The sequence below is a fragment of the Monosiga brevicollis genome, genomic scaffold, assembly GCF_000002865.3.
Source record: "Monosiga brevicollis MX1 MONBRscaffold_12 genomic scaffold, whole genome shotgun sequence".
Classification (NCBI taxonomy): domain Eukaryota; class Choanoflagellata; order Craspedida; family Salpingoecidae; genus Monosiga; species Monosiga brevicollis.
Genome location: NW_001865049.1, coordinates 557669 through 583511, shown reverse-complemented (window position 1 = coordinate 583511; position 25843 = coordinate 557669). Strand labels below are relative to the sequence as shown.

The window sequence follows — 25843 nt, the reverse complement described above, 5'->3', positions numbered from 1 at the left end:
GGAGCTCATTACTTCGGCTACCACCAAGAATAAGAATGGCAAATAAAGTCACAAATTGAAGCATGCGACATCGTTTAAAGGGGTATCCCCAAGCGCACGTATTCGCTACGCTGACGCATGCACTGTACAACTTGATCGTGTGTCAGATCGAGTGCATTGTTGTTGTTCACCAGCCAGATAGCTGCGCCCTTGACAATGCCGCACTGGTCTGCCAGGCCTTTGGCATCTATCTCAGATACACGCACTGGCTTCTCGCCCGCCAGGGCAAAACCATAGGATGTTGAAGCAACAGGTCGACGCAATTCCACTGTTTTAAGCGTGGAGATCACCACTAGCTCCAAGCTGTGAGACTGCTTGCCCATCAGTGCCTCGAGCTTGGCCAGAGGCTCTTGTCGCACGTTGGTTCCATTGATGGACCAGATTTGATCACCGACGCGTAGGCCAGCGTGTCGTGCACTCCCGTCTCGGTGGATGGATTTGATGCTCACCAGGCTGCGTGGGGATGGCTGCCAAAGCGAAAAGCCATAGCCGCGTGACGAGTTGTGCACGACAAGCGTGCGGAGGGTTGGTTCCACCACAATAGCCGCATGGCTGCCACACTTTTGCAATGCGCGCTCGACGCCTGCCACATCTGAGTTGCGAATATCCATCCCTTCCACGCTCCACAACCGATCGCCAAGCCGCAAGCCTGCCTTTTCAGCCGGTCCACCCGGTTGTACCCTGATCAACAACGCAATGTCCCCAATATCAACCGGCGCAAAGAACCACGCCAGTTGTGCCAGTGGTGTGCGAACATGCCTGACCCGACCAGTCGGGTAGTCAGTCGGTGCTTTGCACGTACCCGCAGACGTAGACCGGGTTACAACCACGGAGGGATACGCCAAAGTTGTTGTGATCCGCACGCAAGAGTTGACAAGTGTAGAGCGCCTTGCAGACAATCAAACGAAGATTCACGTTGCGGCTGAGCGCCACCAATTCCATCAGGCCCTGCAAAATCAATATCCACACCCAATCGCACGTGTCGACAAAACCAAAGGAACCCTGTGAGAGCCGACCTCAGGGTCAAAGGGCTGCATGCAGCACAAAAAAGGAGGCGTCGATCGTACGTCGTGAGAGAGACTATCAATCTTCAAGCTGTGAATGCTGACAACGCAGTCGCTACTGGTGAGCCCCGCTCGCGCTGCGGGCCCATCTGGCTGAACTTCACCGACATAACCCGGGTTGTCAGAACGAAGGCTGAATCCAAAGTCACCGCCCGAGCCATCAATCTGTAACATGCGAGGCCGAGGCTCGATGGGCTGCAAGGCCTCATGATTAACCACACGATTGGGGCTGCTACCTGCAGCCGTGGGTATGCGATCCAGCAAGCGAGCCAGGCGCTCCTTCTCCTCGAGCGTCTCGGCTTTGAGAAGCAGTGAAGTCGCTTCGTGGGTGACGTAAATATGTGGCACATTCTCATCAAAGTCAATCCGAAGCTTGTCCCGCGATAAAACCGGCACCTCCGGCGTTGGGACATAGCGCTGCGCCTTGTTTGATGTTGGCTGCGTCACGATGACGACGTCGTTGAAGAGAAACAGCTACGAAATAAAGAGCCACCAACATGTGACCGGAGCGCATGTGAGACGTCATTATCAGTCCGGCCTTGTGAGAACATCTAGCCTTCTAGCAAAGAGGTTCAAACGCACCACGGCGGGAAAAAACTTGTGCTTGGCTTTTCGTCGGAACGTGCGTCGTGCAAAAGAAAGTTCGACCTCCACCTGTTTCGATGATAAACAGGGATTATGGGAAAAAAAAAATTGAAAAAGTGACATGAGGAGGAAAGCACATGCAAAGGCAAAGAAGGTGGCTGCAGATTGGGGCAAGACAAGGCATGGGTCTGACTTGGAGGATGCTGGTAATTACTCACTTGGCGTAGGAATTTGCGGCCAGCATGTTGTAACTTTAAAAAGCTGGGATCAAGCTGTAGAATTGTACCAATGCGGTGCATGGCCAGCTGATCCGCAGACTCTCGCCGAGCCGATATCATTCTAAAAAGCATTCGCCGACGACAGATGGTACCGATGAGCGTGCCATCCAGTCCTGAGAGTGTGCTCAAAGCCTCCTTGGAGAAGGAGATGACACGCGTTTGGTGTCTGGAGTGGCCTTTGCTGACGGCGAGTATCAACTCACGCGCGCCGAACAGAGTTGAGCTTGTCCTGAAATTGTTGCAAAGCGAAAAAGTCTTCATCCGATTCGGTGGCAATTTGTAGCAGTGAGTTGATAAGAGTTTGTAGCTGGGACACGTGCTCCAGGGGTATGCGAAGAAGCTCCAGCAGTGTGGGCTCATCGGGATGGGTGCGCTGTCGGTCGTGCACAAATGCTGCAAAGTCTGACTTGCCACTCAGCAAGTCTTGCACCTTGGCTTCGGCCTGAGGTCTGCCGAATGGAGCAAAATAAAAGTGAGTTAAGCCATCGGAGGTGTCTGAACGGCAAAAAAAAAAAAAAAAAAAAAAAAAAACTCATCTCAATCACATACAAGGTGGTGGCATATACGAGGTAGTCATTGGAAGCGTTGTCCAGCAGCGTCAAAAGGCTCAAACCGACAGCACTCTCGTGTTCGATGGACATCTGCACACCAAGGGGGGCGAAGATTATGGATGAGAGTACGCCGGGCTTGCCTAGTCTGGGAGTGACACAGCTTGCGTGGTGGCGGTTTGACCTACATTGATGGCTTTAAGATAATCGACAGCACTGGCAAATAGCACTTCAATGTTGCTAAAGACCAGGCCATGCTCTTCGGACGTCATGTCCAAAAGCAAGGGTTCCGTAAAACTTTTGGTGAGATGGCGCAAGCGGCGCACGTATTCTGTCTGTTCTTCCAGCATGCGCGTCATCAACGGTTCGCGGCGGTCTTGGTACTCCAGTTCTAGTTCTTGGACGGCAGCAGTGGGGAGCGCAAAGCTGCCGGTTGACGAAGTGAGCTCCATGTCCAGTGGAGAGCTCGAGCTGGGCGGACGGGATGTTCGTGACGTCACGCCTTGTACATCAGCCCAGGCTACTTCCTGTAGGAAGCAAAGAGGTCAAAAGTGAAGAATCGCAAACAGCAAGAAGCACGCTCAATTTGAAAATGGAGGGCATTGCAGCGAAGAGCGGTGGTCCGTTGGTCTGGCCGGGTACCGGATGGGTCAAGCCACAAGACGTACCATTTCGCCTTCATCCTCGTAGCCCTTGAAAATGACAGTCACACTTTCCGTATCAATGCTGACGGAGGCGATGGTCGCTGGATAATACTCATTATCGGCTACATATCGGGCCCTAAAAGCCAAAAGGCGGGTTTCTACCAGCTGAGTAGCCGTTTTGGGCGGGGCGTGTGGGCCGAGGAGGAGGAACAAGCAGTTGAAGCAGGAGTAAGACCGCTCGCGCAGTGTGTAACGTACAGACAGTGAGCCCCCACACGTAGCTTTGGGGCAGATGCTGAAATGAGATCCATGGGCGGGGACGAATCACTGGGCCGTTTCTGGGGTGCAGCCATGACCTGTGCGGCAATCGGGACAAGCCAGCGTGATCATCTGATGATTCGGGGCGTCGCGCACGCTGCAACCAGTCAACAAGTAAGGCCATACCCGTGGGGTGCTACGTGCTGCCAGCTCGGGGGACACGAGGAGGAACCAGCCTTGTAAAATGCTGCCTATCATGATCAGATCCGCACCAGCATGGTGTACAGAAAGAAGGATCAGGTCTCGTCTCAACTCGGGAAGAGGTCGAAGCGTGACGCGAAAACGTACGAGATTCACAGAGCTGGGCCAAGGGAAAAGAGACACCACCGAGGCAATGCGGACCGCCATCTTGGTTGTCCCAGACCATCACATGCAGGCGGGTATCTGAGGGTGATTCAGGATCCAAAACGCTGCGAACAAAAGCGCTTCACGTCAGGCGCGCGCGTGCACCCTCGGGCGTGGACGGCGGTGCAGTGCGCGACAACCACATACAAGGCAAAGCTTTCCTCCCATGCCGGTGCATAGGTGCCTTCCAGCACGCGCGACTGGAGTTGATAGTGCGTGGGGTCCTGGCCACCGAGCACGAGCGCATGAGTAAAGGCGGGTCGTGGCACGAGCAAGAGCAGAGCATCACGTAGAAAAGCAAGCGCATACTGCGTGAAAGGGGAGGGGATCGATGAAGACGTTGGCAAAGGCTTTAGAAGTGCCGAGTCGCGGCTTTGTATCGACGCTGGCATCGACCTGCAGCCGCGCCTCGTGCACGGCCACAAGCAACGTCTCATCCGAATGTATGTAAACGGCGCTCAGCTTCAAAAGGCGGTTCCGGCGAGAGGTAGAGCTGGTGCGTGGCCTATCCCGCACGCCAAGGCATCCCAGTGCAACGAGAAGAATCAACTGAATGTCCACGTTGTTGAGGCGCAATCGGGTTTCGGTAACGTTCTTCGGTGCTTGCGAAAGCTCTTTTGCTGTTCCGGGGCACTCCATTGCCGTTTCGGAGCATCAGGGCTGGAAGGAACACAAATCTCAGCGTACGTACCTTTCGAAGGAGTTTTCAGTTGCACCGTTGCTCCCTCTCCGCCCTTGCGTTCGGTAACTAGACCACCCTCGATGAGGTGTGCCGTGCACATGGTGAGAAGAGGCTCAAAATGATTCAGATCGGTCTGGCGTGCGTCCACGATGCCGCAAACGCCAGTGCATCTGTCCCACAACTATTTTCTTTTTCTCTTGCCCTTTAGACGCTGCACCTTTGCCCGGCTCACTGCTGTTGCAACTGCGCTGCGCTGCGCTTCAAAGGTTCAATCTAACCTGAAGGGGTGGAGCTCAGCCATGGTGGCACCTGGACCTCTGACGCCTGGGGATCTGTGCGCCAAAGAGGTGCCAGACACTCTGCCTCGAGTCCGACCCGAGCACGCTGGCCTACGGCACGATCGCAGTCATGAGCCAGCCGTTCAACGCCCCATCAACCGGCCGGCCATCGCCGTTTACCACGACCCATTTGCCAATAAACCAGCACCATGCACCCATCATACCGCGCTCTCCTCCTCCATAAACAGCTGCCCGATGCTTGTCCTCTCAGAAGAGGTCGGATGCGGAGGAAGGGCAAGTGTGCGTGATCGTGCGATCGAAGAGTGAGAGAACGATCCCTCCCACCCAGTGCTGTTAGAGAAACTGTGTTCATTGTCACACTTTTCTTATCAGACGACCAAATGAATTGTCAGCATTAAGGTGAGCACGTTGTGTGTGTGTGTGTGTGTGTGTGTGTGTGCATCCAAAAAGGTGTCAGGCACTTCCGAAAGCAGTTGGTATCTGTGCTGTACGGCAACACGACGACCTGACGAGGGGGGGTTTGTGATCTTCCAGCATGGCGTTGGCTATGCGCAAGTGGCAGGAGCTGGTTGATTCGGAGTTTGATGGACGACACTTTTACCTCAACGCACCTGGTACGCGGCGGGGCATTGGATGCGCAAGACGGCTGGTTCTGCCTAGCCCAACTCCATCTATCTCACTGTGGGCATGTGAGGCAGGTCGATGCTTGTTGCCACGACGCGGGGCGCAAGCTCTGGCGGCGGCTGGCATCTTGGCCCAACAGGGACAGGTTGAAGGTAGGACTTCCGCCATCTGTCCCGTAGAGTCTGGGTGGGGGTGCGTGTTGACGCCAGCTATTCTCCTGAGCGAGCGCGCGCACACGACGACTTGGTAGACACGGCGGCGCTGGCCTCGAGCGTGCAAAAGCAATTCCTTGCTGTGCTGGGACTTGATGCGGTTTGTCCTGCTCAGCATGCTTGAGCAAACTGTCTTTTTGAATCGGAAGACTTTGCCTGTCTTGATGCTGGCGCGCAATTGGTGCTGATGCCATGGTTTTGCATTTTTTGCTCGTTGGCGGTCACTGATGGGCACTTTCTTGTGCCCAGGCTCAAGCGGAGCAGCGGGCCATGGACGTACTTTTCGCGCCAAGCACCAGCTATGTGATGAGTCTGATTGCACATAACATTGCGCTTCCACCGCGTACACGGGTTCGACCAGCCTCTCTCCCGTGGCTAACTGTCCGTCCAGGGCTTGGCCCTTGATGACGGTACCTGATCACTGGGTGCATGTGTGTTGTGGACTATGGCGCTCATTCAGGTTTTAGTGCTGGATCAACAAATGTCCAGCAACGTGTACGCGTGGCAAGAGATCCTCCATCGCCGATGCCAGAGCGAGCTACATGTGGTTAAACGGTCCAACGAGGAGGACGATTGGACAACGCTGGTGTTGCGGGATCTGCAAAGTTTAGGTGCCAAGGTGGGCCTAGTGGCCGTGCCTCAATTCCATTGGTGCGATGGAGCGGCTCTGGATCTGGTCGCCATCAGTGAATGCTGTCAGCAGGTCGGTTATTCCCCCTTGTGGGTTGTTACGCACCTGGAGATAAGAACGATGGCATGACACTGTCCCATCGAGCTCACGCTTGTTGGGCCGTGCAGTTGAACATCCCTTTGGTGCTCGATCTGACTCAGTCAGCGGGAGTAGTTCCTCTGGACTGGAAGCGCGTGCGGCCTATGGCAGTGGCCGCCAGCATCCACAAATGGCTTCTGGGGCCGTATGGCATGTGTCTGGCCTGGCTGGATCGTGATTTTGCTCGCCACTTTGTTGCCATGGAGGCCCATGAGAAGCATCGGTGCGCGCCCTCGTCCGTACACGCCCGTGTGGTTTGATTCCCGATTCGCCTCGCACTGTTGGCGTGCAACACCCCGTAACAAGCTTTTTCTGATTGCCAGGGTTGGCGCCGATGACGAAGCCTGGGACAATAATGGTCTCATGACCACTGCCGGCTACCCGACTGCTGAGATAGAGGGTAGCCAGCGCTTGGGCGTTGGAGGTACGTGATAAAAGGCTGATGCTCCGTGTTTGCCCGCTTGCCCTGTGCCTGCCTGACATCAGTGCTGACGTGCCGTCACGGACTGGCCTGGTTGTCGCTTGAGATCTTGCCAGGCCGGCCCCACCCGTTGCTCTTGCCTGTAGCTGCGGCTGGACTAAGCGTGGTGCTCGAGGCAGAGACTGCACGGATCTGTGCTCACTCAGCGCAGCTCATGCAGCAGCTATGTGCGGGCCTTGCTGCCCTGGGATTTGTCGTGCCTGCCCGCCATGCAGATCATTTTGTTGGATTTCGTGACGCCCCAGGACAAAACGATCGCCTGCCACAACTGGCGCTGGCATTAAGCCCCCATCTCACCGTTGCACGGCGCAACGGTGCACTACGCATCGGCCTGCACCTCTACAACACGGAGCAGGATGTCGCCCGGTTTCTTCAGCTCTGCCACGACCATCTCCCACCAAGCTGCTCCTCCCCTCCGGCCTGTCTCCCATAGCCTCCCACTTTTGCGGGCTTGTGTATTGTTGTGGACCAAAAAAGACGACTTTAATAATTGATTCTTTGCTCAAGTGCCCCTTGCCTGTTCGTTGACCTTTGTTCATCTGACAAAAAATCTGACATGGACCATGCATGGGCTCCTTACAGTAGAGTGCGCTCAAGAGAAATACATCGTGCGGCACACACACACTTGCTCCTTTAGCCCTTTGAGCTTTTCGACTTGACGCACTCGCTCACACACACACCACTGCCGCGTCTTGTTTTTTTTGCCCGCCGTCACGTCACGTCGCGTCGCGTGTTCGGGGCACCAGCGAGCTTGGTTGTTGGTTCTTGATTTGATCTGGCAGTGCCTGAGTGGAGGTGAGTCCATTGACTGTGCTGACTGAATCGGGTCTGTCGCTGGCTCTCAACAGCTCTCCCACGTGTGGCCGTGGGCCTCGCGCGCTGTCGCCCAGTCCCGCTTGCTGTCCTACGAGTCCTCATGTCGCCATCTGCTTCCTCCCGCCCGTAGGTGCGCGGCAAGCCCTTGGCCTCACGTGCTGATTTCCACACTTGTTCTTCGCGTGACCCTTCCTCCTACATCAGCTTGACTAGTCATGTTGCGTGTACTGGCCGTCGCTGCCGCAGGCGGTGTTGGGGTGGCAGCCTACATTAAGGGCAGCGAAGCGCGTGCAATCAGCAGTCGCCTTGACCCTCATGAGCCCCTGCTGGCAGCTGCTGAGAAGGACGGCTGGGTCCGTCAGCGCCGCTCCATCCGTTTTTCCTCGCCCATCACCTCGTCAGACACAAGCCATCATGTGCACGGCGACCTGACCATCGACTGCTACGCCAATGGCATCACCGGTGACATTGACAAGAAGAACTTTACGCTTTTTGTGGCCCCTCCCTCCATGGTCGCCTCGCGCAGCATTTTCCTTGAGATGGCCCCCTTTGTGAGCAACACTTTTGGAGTCACTGAAATGCCCAGCTTTGGCGTGAACCAGATTGACCTCCGTGCCTCCCAGCTTAACGCCGAAGTTATGGAGCATGGCCTCGAACAGACCCTCCGCACCTTGCAAAAGGAGGACCCCAAGCATGAGGGCGCGTACGTCGTAGCTGCAGGTCACGCCGGCTTTTACGCTCTCAAGCTCGCGCAGCGCTGCCCGGAACTGTTCTCCTCTCTTGTCCTTCTGAACCCCACCTTCCGCGGCCCGCTCACGACAGCCGCCTTCAACAAGCAGGAGGAGGGTGATACAATCAGCGCCATGGGCCTGGGCGCTTTGCGCCGCGCCCTGTGGGCCCTCATGCGCATCCCTTTCCTGGGTGAAGCACTGAACGCAGCCTCCAACAGTCCCGAGAACATCAAAAAGCACCTCCTGTCCCATGTCTACTCGGATGAGGCGCACGTAACAGAAGAGGTGGTGGCCCTGAACGAAGAGTTTGCTCTGGCGGGTAACCACCTGCCCAAGGCCGCCTTCTTGACCGGTCAGCTGGACCCCCTCCGTGAGCGCGAGGATTTGACGCCTCTTCTCGAGGGTGGCTTCAAGGTTCCGACGATGATCCTCTTGGGCCATGACTCGCCCGCGAGCGTCAAAGCCGATGTACAGCCCTTGTTTGTCAAGGCTGATGAGCGCGCGCAGACGGGTGAAGGGGAGCGTAGCATTGGCGTGGACACGCCTGGAGCTCTCCGCTCCTTTGTTGAGTACCCATCCCTGGTCGGCAATTTGGTCCGCGCCCACATTCAGCAATATTGCTGATCCATCATTGCCGAGTCGCCTCCGTCCCTCTCCCTGGGTGTCACCTGTCGCTTCCCCCTCCCTCCTTCTCTCTCTCCCTCCCTCTCTCTCTTTCTCTCTCTCGCTCTCTTCCAGTTTGTTTCAGGTGCATGCCCCATTCCCCCAATGCTCTCAATGCTCTGTAACTTTTGCTTGGATTTGTATTGTTTAATGTTTTGCTCGTCTCTTGTCCTGGGCCCAGCGCCCTTGTGTCTGGGCATCTTGTGACCCGTGTTGCTTGATGTCGACCGTTGACCATTGCCTGCCCTCTTCACCGCCACCCATAAAATTGTTCACCTGCAGTTTCTCCCGTTCCCCCTTTGCTTCGCTCATTTTCTTTTTTTCTTTTTTTTTTTTTTAAAAATCCGCTTCGGAAATTGAGGTCGGAAGGAAAAGGAGCCACCTCCTGCCCATCTCCTCTCAGGCAGGCACTCAACCCTCGATGAAGCGCCAGGGTCAAAATGAGTAAAAACGGGCCTTTATCACACCTGATGGGAGATTGACCAGCCATCACCGTCAGACGAAACTTGAGGTTCCTACCCTTGCCCTTGGTTGGTCAATGAACAAACCACGAGTGATTGACAGGCACCAATACAGGAGAACGACCAGGCGGTGATCACCCATCCCCCAGCACGCGCGTGTCGTCCCTGCGGCTCCACCCAGCCCAACGCGACCGTCCCGGCTCTGCGAACGAACGTGTCCGCAATGTCATCTTGCCCATGACCCCGGTTGATCATCATCATCATCTCCACCATCTGCACATGTAAACACGAAGAAAAGGGCAGCCCCCCCACCAAGCCCTCGTTCATGTCATGCAAGGCAGTGAATGGCAGGATGGATGATGCCTCGTACTGACTGCAGAACTGCGTGGTCAAGTGTGTGCGTTGCCGTGTGATGCCCTTGAGAACAGGGGCGGGAGAGGGCGCGTTGCATTTTCATCCTGACCCCTCATGTCCCACTTGTATCGTATCCTTTGTGTTTTGGACTTGCGCCAGTGCTTGAAAGACCAAAGCACCTTCGAGGACTTTCTGCTCGCCTCCAGTCTCAAGACGGCTTCTGGCTTGCGCGCCGGTCGTGCTTTTCCCACTGTTCTCCATTGCATTTGCGTTCTTTCTGCTACATAAGACACTCAGATCTCGCTTTCCTCGCAGGCATCATGCCATCAGTGCAGTGCAACAACTGTCACCAAAGGCTCGAGGCCCCGCCAGGCGCCCCCGTGGTCCAATGCGGCATCTGTCACAGCATTGTACATGTCAACTCAACCGGTCCCTACGGCATCATGCCTCCGTCCATGCATGGCTCCCATCCCAGTGGACCTTATCCATCTTCACCATACGGTGGGCCAGCCGGCCTCTATCCGCCTCCAATGTCCGGCCACGGCAGCCTGAGCAGCAGCAGCACCCCGCAGGCGGCCCCGGGTCACCACCCTGCATACCCACCGCGCCATGGCCCTGGGGGCACTGGACCCACGCCTCTGCCCTCAGCCTCTGCCGGGTATCATCAGCCCTCAGCTCCCTCGGTACGCCCTGCCTCGCGTGATGCCCCACCCGCCAATTCTGAGCCCGTCCGTGGCGGCTCGTGTTATGTACACGCTCATTGCGCGCACTCATTGCGCGTCTGCACACAAATTGCCTGAAACCCAGATATCCCCAGAGGCCGGTGCACCCCGTGAGTTGCCGTTTTCCCATCCTTACCGGCTCGGTCTGGTTTAACCGCCCCACAACTCACTGCCTTACCTCGTCACCAGGTGTCACCAAACGCAAAGCCATGCTTGTGGGCATCAATTACCTCGGTACCTCGGCCGAGCTAGGCGGCTGCATCAACGATGCAAACGTATGTCCACACCGACTACACCATACCCCGCTTCTTCGTCGTGCCACCTCCTTTTGCCCTGCTTGCTCATGCGGCGACTGAGATGCGGCTTTTTTGGTATGATAGTGCATGAAGTATTTGCTCAAAAAACGCTTTGGGTATCAAGACTCAGACATTCTGCTGTTGACCGAGGACAATCCCAACCCGGTTATGCATCCAACCCGCCGCAACATCATCAACGTTAGTATCTGGGGGCGCTCTTTGATGAGGCCTTTGCTTCTTGATTGGGTTCGCTGCAGTGCCCGTGTTTCTTGGTATCTTATTCGGCAACATGCGCTCAGGGCTTCAAGTGGCTGGTGGATGGCGCTGCGGCTGGTGACTCGCTCTTTTTCCACTATTCCGGCCATGGCAGCCAGAAAAAGGATCGAACCGGAGATGAGCTCGACGGCTACGACGAAACAATCCTGCCTCTGGTACGAAGGGAGACTGGGTTTCGCGAGATCAAATTTCCATGACTGTGTGGTTTGCATGGCTTGCTCACCTCAACTTGGGGACATTTCAGGATTACAAACGCGAGGGTCAGATCACGGACGATGAGATTTTCGACCGCATGATTCGTCCCCTACCTGCGGGCTGTCGACTGCATTGCGTTGTTGATGCCTGTCACAGCGGCTCTGGTACGGTTCACACTCGGCCGCGGATGAAGCACCTTGTTCCACGCAGCTGCATCTGCGTGTATTTATGGAATGGCACCAGCCAGCGTGTCCAACCTGACATTGACCCCCTGCCTTGTCTGGCATAGTGACCGACCTCCCGTACGCATTGCAAAAGGATTGCCGCAGCTGGTATCAAGCCTCACGCATCTACAAGGGCACGGAAGGCTTTGTAAGCTGCTGTCCTTGGTACCGGATCGTGCTTGACCATGTCTTGCTGTCGTCGCCGTGTGGAACAGACCAAAGCCTCTTTTCCAGACAAGTCCAATAAGATTGCTCATAAGGATACTGATTTGTTGGCGTGGTCTTCTGGCCGGGCTCTTAGGTTGTGTGTTTTGCAGCTTGCGATGACCGACAGACAAGTGCCGACACATCGGCACTGGCCAAGAATGCCCGCACGGGTGCCATGACCTTTTGCTTTATTGAAGCTATTGAAGGTGGTTATGGCGATACCTATCGCAGGTCAGCGAGTCGAGCCGATTGCCTGCATCAGCACATGAAAGCTGCACTGTTGGTTTGCTCACTCTTGATGGGTCGCGTTCGACCTGAATGGACAGCATCATGCAGCGTGTGCAGCACCGGCTCAAATCAGCACAAGCCCCCGGCGGTGGCTTTTCCTTTTCAAACCCGAGCGACATTGTTACGGGTGTTCTAGGTACGAATTGGAGGGACGCGGCCCCGTGTTTGTCTGGCTGTGTCTGGCTGTGTCTGGCTGTGTCTGGCTGTGTCTGGCTGTGTCTGGCTGTGTCTGGCTGTGTCTGGCTGTGTGTACGTGCGACGGGAGACGTGTGCGCAAAAAGGTCGCGCCTGCTCACAGGCAAATCTGGATGCTGTAGGCATGTTGGTGACGGGTGGCCACTTTCGGCCAAGTGCAGGCTTTCCCCAAGTCCCCTTGCTCTCCTCCTCGAAGCAGTTCGACCCCAATACCAGCTTTTACTTGTAAGACATGGCTCGGAGCGACCAGTGGCAAGTTGTGAATAGAAAAGAGCTCTGGCCCAGGGCATGTTGAGACGTGTTTGCTTTGAATCCCCAAGTTGGGGTTGTCAAAGTTCACATGCATATGAGTCCAGTGTTTGTTGGTCCTGGCCTTGTGGCGCGCATGCTGCGCTGTTCGAGCCCGCGTAAGCAGACTTCGGGCAAGGGAACACTGTGAGGAATGTCCTGGACGTGGGTGCTGGTCACCATCAATTCATCAATTAACATAAGTGCAATATCATTCCTTGCGCCTACTTGGCGTCTGTGTTGCTAGGGGCCGGGCTCTGCTGGATGGCCGGTGTCTTGTAAGTGCGCATCTCGCCGTCCGAGTCGAGGGAGAGGTCAAACATCAGCAGATAGGCACCATGACAAAAGGCCGCGCCCAAGGTGGAGAAGTATGCAATTTGGCGAGCTTTGTGCTGCTTGCGCAAGGCAATGCGGATGATGGGGAGAAGTGGTGCATACACCAACGGCACCTACACGTGCAGCAAAGGTCACCGAGGGTGGAGTCAGCGAAAGGCAAAATTCGAGAGAGAAAAGAAAAATACAGAAGCAACAGCCCAGCAGGATGAGGCAGACAAATCAGGCAGCCAAGCGCAGGCAGCCAAGCGCAGACACACCAGCAGCTTGAAGGGCGGAGAGCGACGAGGTTCGCGGTTCATCTTGACAGTGGGCCTTCTAACTGAACGGGGCAAGAGCAATTGAGCCCGTGAATGGCAGCGCGATGATGCATCCCCAGCGGCGGCCGTGGGCGTGATGCAATCCTTGGTCTGACGCACCTGCAACAACAAACAGGGCTTACTACTCCTGGGCCAAGCTCAACTGTACGCACTACAATGAAGGAAAATGCAAGCACGCGTCAGGTCATCCAAAAACGAACGATCGTCCATCCAAACCACAAGGCTCGGGCTGTGCCATCATAGCCAGGGTTCGGGTCCAGGACGGGCACGCACCCGAACCAATGGCCGCAGAGCAGAGCCTCCTGGCACCTTTGCTGTTTGTGTTGTGAGGTGAGGAGCCCGACGCAACACCACACACACACACACACTCACACATTTCATTTCATGGTGGCGGGAAATGATGACAATCTGACAAAAATTGTGCTCTATTTCGTGCTGACATCTGACATTTTGTTGGCTGTGTTGGCAACAGATGTTGTCATCAGGAGATATTTACCGAGGTTTGAACCTTTTCCAGGCACTTTTTTATCTCGCATAGACGGTTCATGATGGTAAGCATGATGGAGAAAAAAAAACATCTGGCTCGAGGTCTGGACGGGGTGTGCGAGGGGCATGCACGAGGATGTGAGATAGAGGCTGCCAAATGGAAATGCTTGCGAGTCAGCTGCGCCCCGAGGCACCTGGTACCCCTCTTTCTGCTTGTCGCAGTGGGCAGGATGGTTGCCGCGGACCCTGATGCGAGCCAGAGGAAGCTCTCTTTTGAGCTTGAGGAGCCAATCCGCTCGGGCTGGCTCGCGTTCTGCAGTCCCTTCTCTACCCCCATCCTTCGTGGTCGGGACGGGGTGCCTTGCGAGAGACAGCAGCGTGCTCGAATGTGCAAGCTCTGTAGATGCGCTTTGTTCCTCTGAAAGGCAGAACGAATGGGTCAAGCTGTTCAAGCCAGCTCTCATGTTGCCGAGCTTTTGAGCGCGTGTCTTGGGCTCGGCCAAGGCGGGGGGGGGGGCGGGCTTCAGCGTCATGCTCGATGATGGACTCTTTGATGATCAACACACATCATTCCTGCGAATTTGATCAGGAACTGTTTGTCTCAGCTCTTTACTTATTTTTTTGATCATTTTTTTGACGCCCATGCTCGCAGGCTGACGCCGCCACCATCCGAACTCGCAAGTTCATCTCCAACCGTCTGCTCGCCCGCAAGCAGATGGTACGTCTGTTCTCATGTCTGCATCGTCGCGTGCAAGCGGTCCCCTACGATTCTGGCTGCTGTGCTTTTGGGCGCGAGATCGGCTTGAAATATCTTTGCTTACCCCATATGAAAACTTGCTGCTGCTGTAGGTCGTGGATGTGATCCACCCGGGTCTCGCCAACGTCTCGAAGTCGGATCTGCGCGAGAAGCTCGCGGCCGCCTACAAGACGACTGCTGACCTCGTCGTCTGCTTTGGCTTCAGGACACAGTTTGGCGGTGGCAAGGTGCGTTGCTTCTGGGGCACTTCTTTTCATGTGCTTTTTTTTATTTTTTAGCATGGGTTCTTTGAGATGCCGAGGCATACCAAGGCGCCACATTCATGCTCTTGATCCCCTGCCCATTTCAACGTTCGGTGTACATGTTAACTCATGGTTGTATGTCGTTCTTGCGCCTTGTAGAGCACCGGCTTTGCGCTGATCTACGACAGCGTCGATGCCATGAAGCACTTCGAGCCCAAGCACCGTCTTGTTCGCGCTGGCCTGGCCACCGCCAAGTCTGGCTCGCGCAAGCAGAAGAAGGAGCGCAAGAACCGTGACAAGAAGTTCCGCGGTGTCAAGCGCACCAAGTAAAAAGGGACTCGATCCAGCTCTTGAGCAGGCCGAATCCATAAGCATTCAAAATATTTTCATTCCATCATTGGTATGCCACTCTTCCAGTTGTTGCACTTGACGAGCATGGAGCATGGTGATCTTGATGCGGGATACATTTATGGTCAGGTAAAATTCTTGCAAGTGGGCAAAGGGGGCTCAATTATGGTGGTGGCCATGAGGCTTTCATCAAAGTTTACTTACATGTTGATGTTAAAAGGTGGCAATAAAAAAAAACACTTCAACAATTAACACTCAAAAGAGAGGAACGAGCACGGGAAACAAGAAAGATCGCTGTCTCGGATGTCTGCTGCTGTTGCAACAAAAGAAAGGGGAAGACCCTGGAACCTCAACTCGTGCCTTGAGTTTCGTCTGTCGCAGGCTTGTCTTTAGCTACCTGAAGAGACCCCTCAGACGTGGCGGCCACCGAGGATGCGTCTTCGCGCAGCGGTTCGGAGGCTGCACTCGGGGCAGCCTTGTCTGGAGCCGCAATCGTGGCGGCCACCGAAACATCCTCCTTCGCTTGCTTGCCGTCCGTGGTGGTTTCGGTCGCGGGTGTTTCCCGGGGAGCGACTGAAGTATCTTCCACCTTGACTGCTGCACTTTGGACGCCTTCCGCCGCAGGTGTGTCCTGAATAGCAGCCGACGCCGCGTCCTCTCCCACCTCAACTGGGGCGTCCGAAGTTGATTCGGCCGGCCGTGTCTCCTGGCGAGACGAGGCCTGTTCTTCCGTCACGGCTGTAGTTTCAGCTGAGATAGTGTCGGGCCTGGGTGTCGTCTCAGGCGCGCTTTCAGTCAAAGTGTCCACAGCATCGCTGAATTTCTCATCCGGTAGGTCGCTCGCGTCCTTCACATCGCTCGCGTCCTTGACATCAGCCTCGCCACTTGAGGAGGGCGGGGTCTTAGCCGAGGGCTGGCCGTGCTGCGAGTTGGCTGTTGCAGGCCCCTGCACATTCTCCTCGCCAGAGACATTGGGTTGAGTCGAGGCCGTTGCACTCACTTCCGCCATGTCTGCCGCCTCGGTGGCAGCTGGAGTGACAGTCTGGGCCAGGCTGGCACCCGAATCGCCGTCTGCCTTTGATTCAGATGGCTTGTCGGCCGACAACTGCTCGGGTGCCTCGGTCGGAGCCAATGACTCCGCCGGGCGCTCAGGCGTGCTACCCGCCACCAAGGCTTTGCTTGGTGCGTTGGACTCTGACGGCACCGAGGTCGCAGCTGTAGTGTCCTTCGACTCGGTCTTGATGCAAACATCCATTGCCTCCGCGCCTGTTTCCACCATTGGTTGAATGCTCGGTTCTGTGGCTGTCGCCAATTCAGCACTGGCCGAGGCCAACGTCTGCGTGGCCGCTTTCTCAGCGGCTGCCTCATCGGTTGAGCCTGAGGCATCATGGCTCGCCAAAGGAACAGATGTGACCTCACATCCCACGTTGGCCTCTGAGGGTCCTTGGCCCGACGCGGACAACTGGGTTTTAGAAGTGGGGCTGGATGCTTGATCCGAAACAGGACCTGTCGCGGGAAGCGCGAGGTTGGGGGCACTCGAAGCGGACACGACATTGGTATCACGTGATGCTTGCGTGTGGGTGATGCCGCTGGAGGCTGACTGCTCGGCATTCAAATGTCCTGAGCTTGACCCGAGCGTTGCAGTCGTGTCCGGCGGGGGGTCTGGGCGAGCTCGCTTTGCGAGCGGCTCGTCGCCTGTGGCGCTCTCGGGCGCAACCGCTGTGTCAGCGCTAGCTAATGCAGCATCGGCTTCTTCGAGTGCAGGGCGTTTGGTCGGTGGAGCGCCTGCATCAGCAATTTGTGTGTCTTCTTGGTCTGGTTTAGCCAGAGATGGCCGTGTATTCGACTCTGGGTGCTCGACATCATCGCTCGTTCGCTTGCCCGAAGTCACCGTCGGGTTCTCATGGCTTGTGGTCACAGCTCCAGTCTCACTGTCACCGGAACCAGGAGCTGCGACAACGACGCCCGTGGTGGTCTCGGCAGGCGCAGGCGCAGTCGGCCGCAGGCCCGCCATCTTACCCTCAAGCTGTGGGTTAGACCTCTCGCTGATTGCCAAGTCTGGACGACTCCCGGGCGTTGAGAGCGCCGCACTGCTTTCCTTGGCTGGTGCTGCCACACTCGCCTCTGTAGATTCATTGCGCACATCATCCATGGCCTCATCCATCGCTCCAGGCAGCGTTGAGCCACCGGTAAGCGTTGCTGCCGACGATCCAGCTGTGCTACCTGCAGGCGGCTCGGGTGCGCTGGCTGACATGCCTGGTGATACCCCTTGCGTTGTGCTGGGCAAAGTAGAGCTCATGTTTGCTGAGCTAGATGCCTCGGGCTCTGACTGGTCACGGGATTGTGACCCATCTGGTGCTGCTTCTGGTTGACCCGATGTGGGCTGTGGTTGTGATTGAGCATCCGCTTGGTTTGCTGGCTCGGAAACTCCAGTCGCCTGCTGATCTTCGCGGCCCGTCTCCGAACCCTCGGTTGCATCACGATCCCGACGATCGCGCTCGGCCCATTCGCGCTCCTGGCGGGCCTGACGCTCGCGCCGCTTAGCCTCCCACTCGAGATTCTCCCGCTCAGCTTGGGCCCGCTCGCGCTCCAGCTTTTGTTGCTCCTCACGCCGCTTGGCGGCCAACGTCTCCTCTTTCTGTGAGACACATGCAATCGCAATCGATGGGCAGTCATGTGTAGACATGTGAGTTGAAATGGCGGGGCGAAGCTGGACGCAGTCACTTGCAGGATCTTGATGTATCAAAAGGCACAAACCTTGACTTCGCACGCTTTCAAGTATGTGGCAAGGACTTGGAGATTGGAAATGATAAGCTGGGCCAGCTCTTGTTCAGCAGCTGAGGGGGGGAAAGAGCCATTCCGATTGCTCATGCTGTTCTGTTTGCGCACTTGCAAGGCATCGTTGAGTGCAACCAAACAAGGTTTCATCAGGTTGAGTCGTTCTTGAATCAGAGCTGTGCGGCAGGGAGGAAGTATGACAGGGCAACGGTGAGCTGCGGAAGAACAAACTAGCATGGTGTGTACCGCGTAGCCAAGCGCTACACAAATTTGAAAACCATGACACTCCACAGATAAATTTGACTGTACCTTTGCCACAGTCGGCTCGCTCTTCTTCAACTTGCTCGGGTGTATGTTTGGGCTTGGGCTTACGTAGCTTGAGATCGCTTGACGCATCGCCTATACACCAGCGAGTGCAGACGTGAGACATGTAACATGGGTATAGTTAACTGAAGAAGACCACAAGAGGTAATCTCGGATACACACCTTCGGTAAGCTGAGTGAGACGAAGGCGGACAAAGCTTTCGGCCAAAGGACCGGCACCGTCAGCAAAGCGGCGCATCGAGTCCACGTGATGCTGGTGAGCAAAAGCATGGTCGGGGTTAGTCATTGAGCAGGGGGCACGATGCGGGCTGGCTGGGATCATGACCAGGCGGAGAGGCAAGCGGTGAAGAGGAAAGAGACAAAGCATGGAAGGGGCAAGAGCCAGCAATCTCGCACCTGTAGATCCCGGTCCACAAAGGTAGGAAGGGGTTTTGATGGCTGGCGAATGACTTCATTGTGACGGTAGGCGCGCAACTTTTGAAGGCGTTGCTGAATGTTGATCGAGGGCAGTGCGGTGTGGCTCAGCTGCATTCGCTTGGGCGTCCGGGGCGTTTCGGTAGCGTTGGAGAGTTTGAGCTCGTGAAAAAAGTAAGCAGGGGCTTCGTCATCGTCGGCTCCGGCAGCTGCCCCAAACTCGCCGCCGTTTGCAAACGGGGCGGCACTAGCAGCGCCGGAAGCTGTCTTCTGGCCTCTGTCTTTGTCGGTAGCTGACCCGGCCGAGATGTAGCCAAAAACAGTATCAGCCCACTCTCCCTCTTCCAAGTCTAGCCGCAGTCGCGCCGCCGCGCTGCGAATGTCGGGGATGTCTGAGAGCCAATCTGGGCTGGGAAAGAGTTGGTCGAGGTCTGGGAGGGGAACGGGTGGTTGAGCCTCGATGGGGACATCAAAAGCAACAATGTTCGAGTCAGCCCGTTCCAAAATGGGTGTGTGAGCTGCTGACGCTTTTGGAGAACGGCCCGTTGTGCTGGCAGCCCCACCCTGGAGTTCCTCCAGCTTTGGTCGCTTGCTATAGTGGAGATATGAATGGTAAGGCCGTGAGTCTGGAGCACTTGGGCGTGCCGTTTCGGCCTTTTTTTTTAAAAAAAAATAGTTGTCAAATTAGCCTTACCTTTCCGGGATCCCAGCGCGCGAGAAGGCGTCGTGCAAGGCGGCGGGAAGCTTCTTGTTCTCAGCGTTGGCGGCTCGGCGAGCTCTGTACCGGCAGGTGGGGAGCCAGCAATAAGGTGAACACTTGGGCGCGCAAAGCTTCGAAGGAGGCAAACGCGAGGGGAAGAGATCGGTTGGGGGCGCACATCTCGAAAATACGCTCTCCCTCAGTGTAGACGAGCGATTCTTCTTGATTGTAATACAGGCAGTTGTCGTGCATGAGCTTCATGTCCGCCTGTGACCGATTCCAGCGTGAGGTGGGGGAGCTGGTGTCACAAGGATGGATGGCCGTCGAAGGAGCCAGCAGAAAAGCACGAGGATTGCAGCTGGAGTTGATACCATGTACTGATTAATGGAGAGGTACTTGAAGGTTTCAATCTTGTCGCGCATCGTCTGCATGTCCATTGGTTCGCTGGCCGGTTGTAGGCACATGTTGGCGCGCACAAGCGTCAGGCAAAGACGATGGAGTGCAAAGGGAGAGAAGGGGAGAGAAGGGGAGAGCAGCAGCAGTGTGTTTGTGATCTGAGCCAGGAAACCAACCGGATGATCTGAGAATACTGTGGGGCGATGTCATCCGTGACGGGCGCTTGAAACAGGCCATGAACGTCCTTGCTACAAATACGTTCGGCCGCCAGAAGGAGGAGCAGCGATGAGATGGGCATCAGATCAACAGACAGTTGGATGCCAAGATGGGCTGACCAAAGTATTCCCCCTGATGTGGTGGTTGGGATGCATGATTCATACCTGGAAACCTGATTATCGATGCGCCGAAGGGCATTGGTGAGCACCCGGCGATAGACGGTCCGGGGACTTATGTCCTTGCGTTTGACGGGGCCGGCTTTGGCGCGGGGACCACGTTTGCCCTATAGAGCAGCGTTGATGGCAAAGAAGAGGGAAAGGGAGGAGGGGGAAGAGGAGGAGGAAGAGGAGGAGGAGGAGGAAGAGGAGGAAGAGGAGGAGGAGGAGGAAGAAGAGGAAGAGGAAGAAGAGGAGGAGGAAGAGAAAGATGACACCGAAAGAACCGTTAGATGAGTTCGGTATGGACAGAGCCAAAGGCGTAACGAGGTCTGGGCGGTGTACCAACCTTGGCGGGCGTGGGACGGGCCGGCATGTTGCCGCATCACATGAGCGGAACGCAATCAGCGGGGCTCCGGCATGGGTGGGTGGATGGGACAGTTGGGGATCGGTACGTCACCCCCAGAACAGCAAGTAGTACCGCTTGCCACTACAGACATGATGATCATGATCATGATCATGATGAACAAGTACCGGTAAGCCCAATAAGCCGGGAGAACAGCAAGGCCACGGCATTTGCGGGGCAGCGAGAGAGGAGAGAGGAGAGAGGAGAGACTGTCTGTATGTGTGTGAGTGTGGTGTGTGTGGCATACAACTGCGGACCCAGAGCAGGTGATGACATGACATCTCAGCGGGTGGGGGTGGTGACGCACAGGCAAGCAGACAGGCAGACAGGCAGGTGGTGGTGGTGGTGGTGGGGTGCATGGGAAGCAGGGATCGGGATGGCGGGAGAGATGGCCTCTGGGATACCTGTGGCTCTGTTGATGACGAGGGAGGGGAGGACAGCGGGAGCGAGGCCGTTGAGCCAGTCAAGGCCAAGCCGGGACAAGGAGGACAACAGGACAACAGGGGACAGCGTACACACACAGGAACACAGAGAGAGAGAGAGGAGGGGAAGGAGCAGAGGGGGCAGCGCAAGGAAGGAAGCCAGCAGCAGCAGCAGCAGCAGCAGCAGCAGCAGCTTCAGCTTCAGCGTCAGGTGCCCGTCAGGACCACCCGTCAAACGGATCCCGGTTTAAGCTTAACTTGCAAGCGGGTGGAAACCCACGCGCTGCGGAAACAAAAGAAGAACAAAAGGAGAACAAAAGAAACAAAAGAAACAAAAGGAGAACAAAAGGAGAACAAAAGAAAGTGTTGGTGCAAGGGAATCAACGCGTGGTGTGGGCGTGTAACGTGTGTGTGGGCCGTAAGGGTGGGGACCTACGGGAACAAATGCAACCTTGGAGTACAGACCATCTGGTCTCTCTCTTATGTGTGTGTGAGTGTTGATGCAGTGCATCATGTAAGGACAAAAGGGGTTTTCGAGTGTGGTGTCGCCTGAACAAGAAAAAGTCCCCTTATGTGTGTATAGTGTAATAAAGTGTAAGCGTTGTGGTGGACCAATGGACGTGGGCAACAAGCTGATTAAAATGTAAAGTTAGAGGGGTATGAATTTGGAGCCATCCTGAAAAATGGTTCTCGAAAGTAAAAGGCGCGTCCTGCTGTTCCTCGTTAGCTTCGCAGCGCGGCCAAGCGCGCGGAAAGGTCGTCGGCCTGGCCCGTCTCTGCCTCCTCGGCTGCTGCTGCCACCGCCTGTGTTTGGAATTGGAAAAATGGAAGCAGGCAAAGGTATGCGCATAGACAAGGTGGATTGGACATGAGCCTGGCCGTTCAAGCGGGTTGATCCAAATCGGGCCCACTTGGAAGCAGAACGAACCGGCGTGCGGGTGGACACGTTGGCGCCCAAGAGACCTGAGGTCAGCTCCATCAAAACCTTTTCCACTTCCTCTTCAGCCTCTTCCTCCATATCACTGTCATCCAGAACAGAATCCATGGTATCCTCCATCATTTCCTCAATCAAACCCGCCTAGCCAGACACGACACTTGGTGAAGACGCATGCCCAGGCGCGTGCAGGGGTAGTCAAGCACGTTCACGAGACGAATCCCACACCTTTTGCATCTCCATGCTCATTTGTCGCATCGTCTCCTGGATTTCAGGCATGCGCACCAGCTGCTGCATCATCGCCATCACCTCAGCCGACTTACCCATGGCCCCAGCCACTCGCGCCATACCTAGTGTCAGACAACAAATGATAAGAAATAAAAATATCATCAACAGGCAAGCAAACGCCGACGACTGGATTGTGCACGGCCCTGAAACCCGCGCAGCCGGACCATGACCACCGCGACACTTACTGGCTTGCTGCTGGATTTGCATGGACACGGAGTTGATCTGGGCCTTGGTCTTGTGGATGCGGTTCTTGGCTCGGCGCGATTCTACCAGGCTCTTAGCCAGCACCTTGGCCACGTCCGTCTGCCCACCCATGTGCAAATCCAAAGGCAGGAAGGAGGGGCATTCAAGACGCGTCAGGTGCCCGACAATCGCGCAATCAATGTCGTGTGTCCCCAAGGCTACACTGGGATGGAAAGTGGTCAGGGACAAACCTGTCCTTTCTTCGCTGCGTCGCGAACGCTCTGCTTAATCTTCATCTCCTCCCGTTCTATCCCTGGATGAGACCGGATAAGAATCCATTGCATCAAGGGTGGTGCATGCAATCAGACACACGAGCACGCTATCCAAAGCACGACACGTACGCATAACTTGTCGGTCAAGACCGCGCATCTCCTTGCGCAGTGACGATTTCCATTCCCGAATCTGCTCCTTGGGATCCGGTGGTGGCGCGGAAAACCAGCCCATGATGCACAGTTATTGAAGATTGCTGCTCCAGAAAACCGCAACGGCCTCGCGTCTCAGTCGGCGCGACACCAACGAACAAGTGTGTCCAACAAACAGAGCGTTGCTGTCCTGAACCGCCCGCGGTCGTACAGCGGAGGTTTCTGCAAGCAAACAAATGGGGGGATGAGGGGTGAGGGAAAGGAAAGGAAAGAAAGAAAAAATCAAGATGAGCCGCACGATACACCAAAGTACATCCTTTGCCTGTCCATGTCCCCTGCCATGAACAGCCATGCTCGAGCCCCGGAAGCCCTCGTCGGACTGTGTACTTCATGCAACAACTGACCACAAACGAGCAGAAAAAAAAAAATCACACACACACACACACACACACACACACACACACACACGAAACAACAACAACAAATGGAGGCACATGTAGCTTCTCCTATGCATCAACGAATTTGAATTTGGGGCTTTGACCAGTGCGCGCAACGGGTGTAGATTCAGGCAGAGAAGAGCCAGCACGGGTGGCCTAACATGTCAATTGTTGTTTTGTTTGTTCCATTCGAGCACACTCAAGAAGCAAGAGCGCCCTTCTCCGCTTCTTATCGCCATTCGAAAAGATGGTGGCGAGAAACGCAAGAGCATTGATACACCAACAGCTAGACGCCAAACCATAAATCCAAGACCGGGCCGCAAAATGTCTACCACTTGACCACCGACTTGAACCCTCGTCGGTGAAAAAAGCCGTGGCGCGGCTTGACAAAGCTAAGCTTGTTTTGAGCTACCAAGTCAGAGCATCAACAAAAGGTGAGCGGGATGGGGGCGCCAGTGACGCGCCCTCGCCGTGTTCCTTCGCAATTAGACCCGTTGTGTACTGACCCTCGTCGTCATCCTCGTCACCATCATCCTCCCACTCTATTTTCTGTTCCATGCCAATCGGCCAGATCAGATTGCACACCGATGCCAACGGGTTCCGGCAAACCATCGACACGCCGTCGCAGCCATGTTCGTGAGACACGCGTTCCGAGACGCGAACACGATCCTGTCGCAGCTTGGACACGCACGACGTACCGTGCCTTCCTTGAGAAGCAAATCTCGCGCCGTACTCCATGAAAACCGAACCAAGCCTGCGTGACCCGGAGCATCGGTGTTCATCGACAGCGCGATCAAGCCGAAAGCCTTGTGAGCCAGGCGCAGGTTTGGAACGAGATGAAAGGCGCAGTGTAACAGAGCAGCCGTCACACGAACTGGGAAATCCAAAAATGGGATCCAACACTTTGCGGAGCCACGCCTTGGTGCTCGAGTCGCCCGGGTATCCGCAGCCAAAGTCGTTATCGATTTCTCGCTAGCCACAAGAGACATCCGCCCCATCCAGCCCATGAGCCAGGCACATGGATGCATGTGTTGGCTGAAGTGAAGGAGGACCGGAGAGTGCCTCGCACGCACCTGCTCTGGATGGCGCCAGTACGTCAACACGGCATCGCGTGTGACTTTGGCACAGATGGAGGCAGCTGACACAATGGGATAGGTGACATCAGCCTACGTGGAGACATCACAAGAACAGGAACACACGTTGGCAATGTCTAGAATGAGAACACAAAGATCACTCACGCGATGCGTGACGCAAAGCTACAAAACACTCGATCAGAGCAAGGACACGTTCGGTTCAAACCTTGCTCTCCACAACAATCTTGATGTTGGGAATGGTTGGTCGCAGCCAGTTTTCGAGCTGTTGCTGATAGATGTGGGCCTTGCCCACCGTGTCCACGTACAGCTGACGATGATTCAACCGCAAGCGGTAGGTCAGATCCTCAGCCAACGAACGATGGTGAGATGATGAAGCAATCACAATCACGAACCTCTTTGATCTGTACGCCCTGAGCGTGCAAGCGCTTGACCAGATCAACCGTCGATTCGTGTGCTTGAGCATTGAGATTGTGCTTGGTCCTACAAACGCATTGTTGAGCACATGAGAGGAGCAATGGTCAAAAGCGTGTGTCTGTTTGCCTTCCTGGCATTGCAAGGCCTTGCGTGGTGGGGAGGCGGTGGGAAGAGCACGAGGACACGCTGCTACTACGCAAGATGCGGGAGCAGCAGAACGAACCGACTCAACATGCCAGCCGAAATGTCCGAGGCAGCTAGCATGTGAACTTTCCAGCCCATCCAATCAGCATTTTCCTTGATCACTTTGAACAACTCGTCCCGCTTGGCCTCTGAGAGCTGTTTGGAGTCTATTCACCGGGCGAGTCCCGCCAGCCGCACGTCAGGAGTCGACAACAGCAGGGCATCACAGTCGCTGGTGGCAAGCCTGACGCACCAGCAAAACCGAGCTTTTTCATGCGTGCATTTTCTGAGAGTGGTGCAAAAGCCACGGCATAGACCATGGGGCCTAGTACGGGGCCACGACCGGCTTCATCTACACCGAGTACACATGGCTCGATTTTACAGCGCTCGGGTATGTCTGATTCGATGCGCTGCAGTCCGGGATGGGTGCGGGCGCGGGCGAAGGGCGATAGCAGCGACATTTGTAAGAAGTAACACCTTCCATCCCATTTTTGGCCATGCACCTATCCCCCCCCCCCCCCCCCCACACACACACACACACACTGCTTGATCAAGCTGACTCAAGGCACGCTACCTCGCTTGAACGGTTGCGCTCCTGGGCGTATTGGCGTGTGATGCCATCAAATCGCTCAAAGCCCTCAATCTTGGTTTCGACGGTAGTTCCTGCGCAGATGCAGCATACCATTGGTGACGGTGCAAGCACACGACTGGCGACAAATGCAAGGAGAGCGGCAGGAAATCGGCTTGGCGAACCGGGGGCCTGGTCTTCGGTCTGCAGGGCCTCGGCGAATAGATTCTCAGCATCCATCAGCTCGCTGGCCTCCTCAGCATGGCTGTCTGGCTCAAGCACAAGCTGTTTGCTGCGCTTGGCTGCCACCCTTGGAGAGCTGCAAGTACAAACACCACAAGGATAGCATGGATCCGTCAATCAGCGCGTTAGCCTTGCTATCACCAGCAAGCAGCCCAAACGCTTGAGCCCGCGGTCAA

The 25843-nt window shown here is 55.8% G+C and overlaps 6 protein-coding genes across 6 annotated transcripts in view; 3 read left to right on the top strand and 3 right to left on the bottom strand.

Moving 5' to 3' along the window:
* Positions 1-74: 74 nt before the first annotated feature.
* MONBRDRAFT_8748 (uncharacterized protein) lies at positions 75-4460 on the bottom strand (the record flags this gene model as incomplete). Its single annotated transcript, XM_001746286.1, has 10 exons — positions 75-720; positions 842-987; positions 1056-1577; positions 1907-2027; positions 2170-2415; positions 2516-2607; positions 2703-3041; positions 3183-3294; positions 3969-4129; positions 4218-4460. The coding sequence occupies 10 exons, from the start codon at positions 4458-4460 to the stop codon at positions 75-77; spliced, it is 2628 nt and encodes an 875-aa protein (XP_001746338.1).
* A 1623-nt stretch (positions 4461-6083) lies between these two features.
* On the top strand, positions 6084-9468 carry MONBRDRAFT_37321 (uncharacterized protein; the record flags this gene model as incomplete). Its single annotated transcript, XM_001746411.1, has 4 exons — positions 6084-6341; positions 6437-6630; positions 6731-6831; positions 7951-9468. The coding sequence occupies 4 exons, from the start codon at positions 6084-6086 to the stop codon at positions 9057-9059; spliced, it is 1662 nt and encodes a 553-aa protein (XP_001746463.1). The 3' UTR covers positions 9060-9468.
* Positions 9469-10233: 765 nt separating this feature from the next.
* MONBRDRAFT_32666 (uncharacterized protein) lies at positions 10234-15119 on the top strand (the record flags this gene model as incomplete). Its single annotated transcript, XM_001746410.1, has 14 exons — positions 10234-10596; positions 10721-10745; positions 10825-10910; positions 11016-11129; positions 11231-11362; positions 11452-11566; positions 11692-11774; positions 11928-12064; positions 12160-12257; positions 12478-12541; positions 13373-13505; positions 14396-14461; positions 14593-14727; positions 14902-15119. The coding sequence occupies 14 exons, from the start codon at positions 10234-10236 to the stop codon at positions 15070-15072; spliced, it is 1722 nt and encodes a 573-aa protein (XP_001746462.1). The 3' UTR covers positions 15073-15119.
* Positions 15120-20217: 5098 nt separating this feature from the next.
* MONBRDRAFT_25974 (uncharacterized protein) lies at positions 20218-21454 on the top strand (the record flags this gene model as incomplete). Its single annotated transcript, XM_001746409.1, has 3 exons — positions 20218-20361; positions 20515-20609; positions 20848-21454. 3 exons carry the CDS (start codon positions 20218-20220, stop codon positions 21452-21454), a joined length of 846 nt encoding a protein of 281 aa, XP_001746461.1.
* Positions 21455-21546: 92 nt separating this feature from the next.
* On the bottom strand, positions 21547-22949 carry MONBRDRAFT_32664 (uncharacterized protein). Its single transcript, XM_001746285.1, has 6 exons — positions 22708-22949; positions 22558-22619; positions 22309-22426; positions 22064-22185; positions 21830-21979; positions 21547-21705 (listed from the first exon to the last, which is right to left on the bottom strand). The coding sequence occupies exons 1-6, from the start codon at positions 22808-22810 to the stop codon at positions 21625-21627; spliced, it is 636 nt and encodes a 211-aa protein (XP_001746337.1). The 5' UTR covers positions 22811-22949; the 3' UTR covers positions 21547-21624.
* Positions 22950-23493: 544 nt separating this feature from the next.
* The window catches only part of MONBRDRAFT_25972 (uncharacterized protein), a gene marked incomplete at both ends in the record, with an annotated part of 4153 nt that continues 1803 nt past the window's right edge, over positions 23494-25843 (bottom strand). Inside the window, 12 exons of the mRNA XM_001746284.1 lie at positions 23494-23573; positions 23672-23714; positions 23864-23919; positions 24041-24137; positions 24239-24331; positions 24365-24421; positions 24465-24602; positions 24652-24739; positions 24897-25023; positions 25110-25359; positions 25431-25519; positions 25610-25743. Coding sequence (XP_001746336.1) covers positions 23494-23573; positions 23672-23714; positions 23864-23919; positions 24041-24137; positions 24239-24331; positions 24365-24421; positions 24465-24602; positions 24652-24739; positions 24897-25023; positions 25110-25359; positions 25431-25519; positions 25610-25743 — 1252 coding nt within the window. The remainder of the gene's footprint in view (positions 23574-23671; positions 23715-23863; positions 23920-24040; positions 24138-24238; positions 24332-24364; positions 24422-24464; positions 24603-24651; positions 24740-24896; positions 25024-25109; positions 25360-25430; positions 25520-25609; positions 25744-25843) is intronic.

Coding starts and splice junctions, on each gene's coding strand:
- MONBRDRAFT_32664 (XM_001746285.1), bottom strand. CDS start 22,810: ATGGGCTGGTTTTCCGCGCCACCACCGGATCCCAAGGAGCAGATTCGG. Junction 22,620..22,707: donor TCTTGACCGACAAGTTATGC/GTACGTGTCGTG, acceptor GGTCTCATCCAG/GGATAGAACGGGAGGAGATG. Junction 22,427..22,557: donor ACGCAGCGAAGAAAGGACAG/GTTTGTCCCTGA, acceptor ATGGGTGGGCAG/ACGGACGTGGCCAAGGTGCT.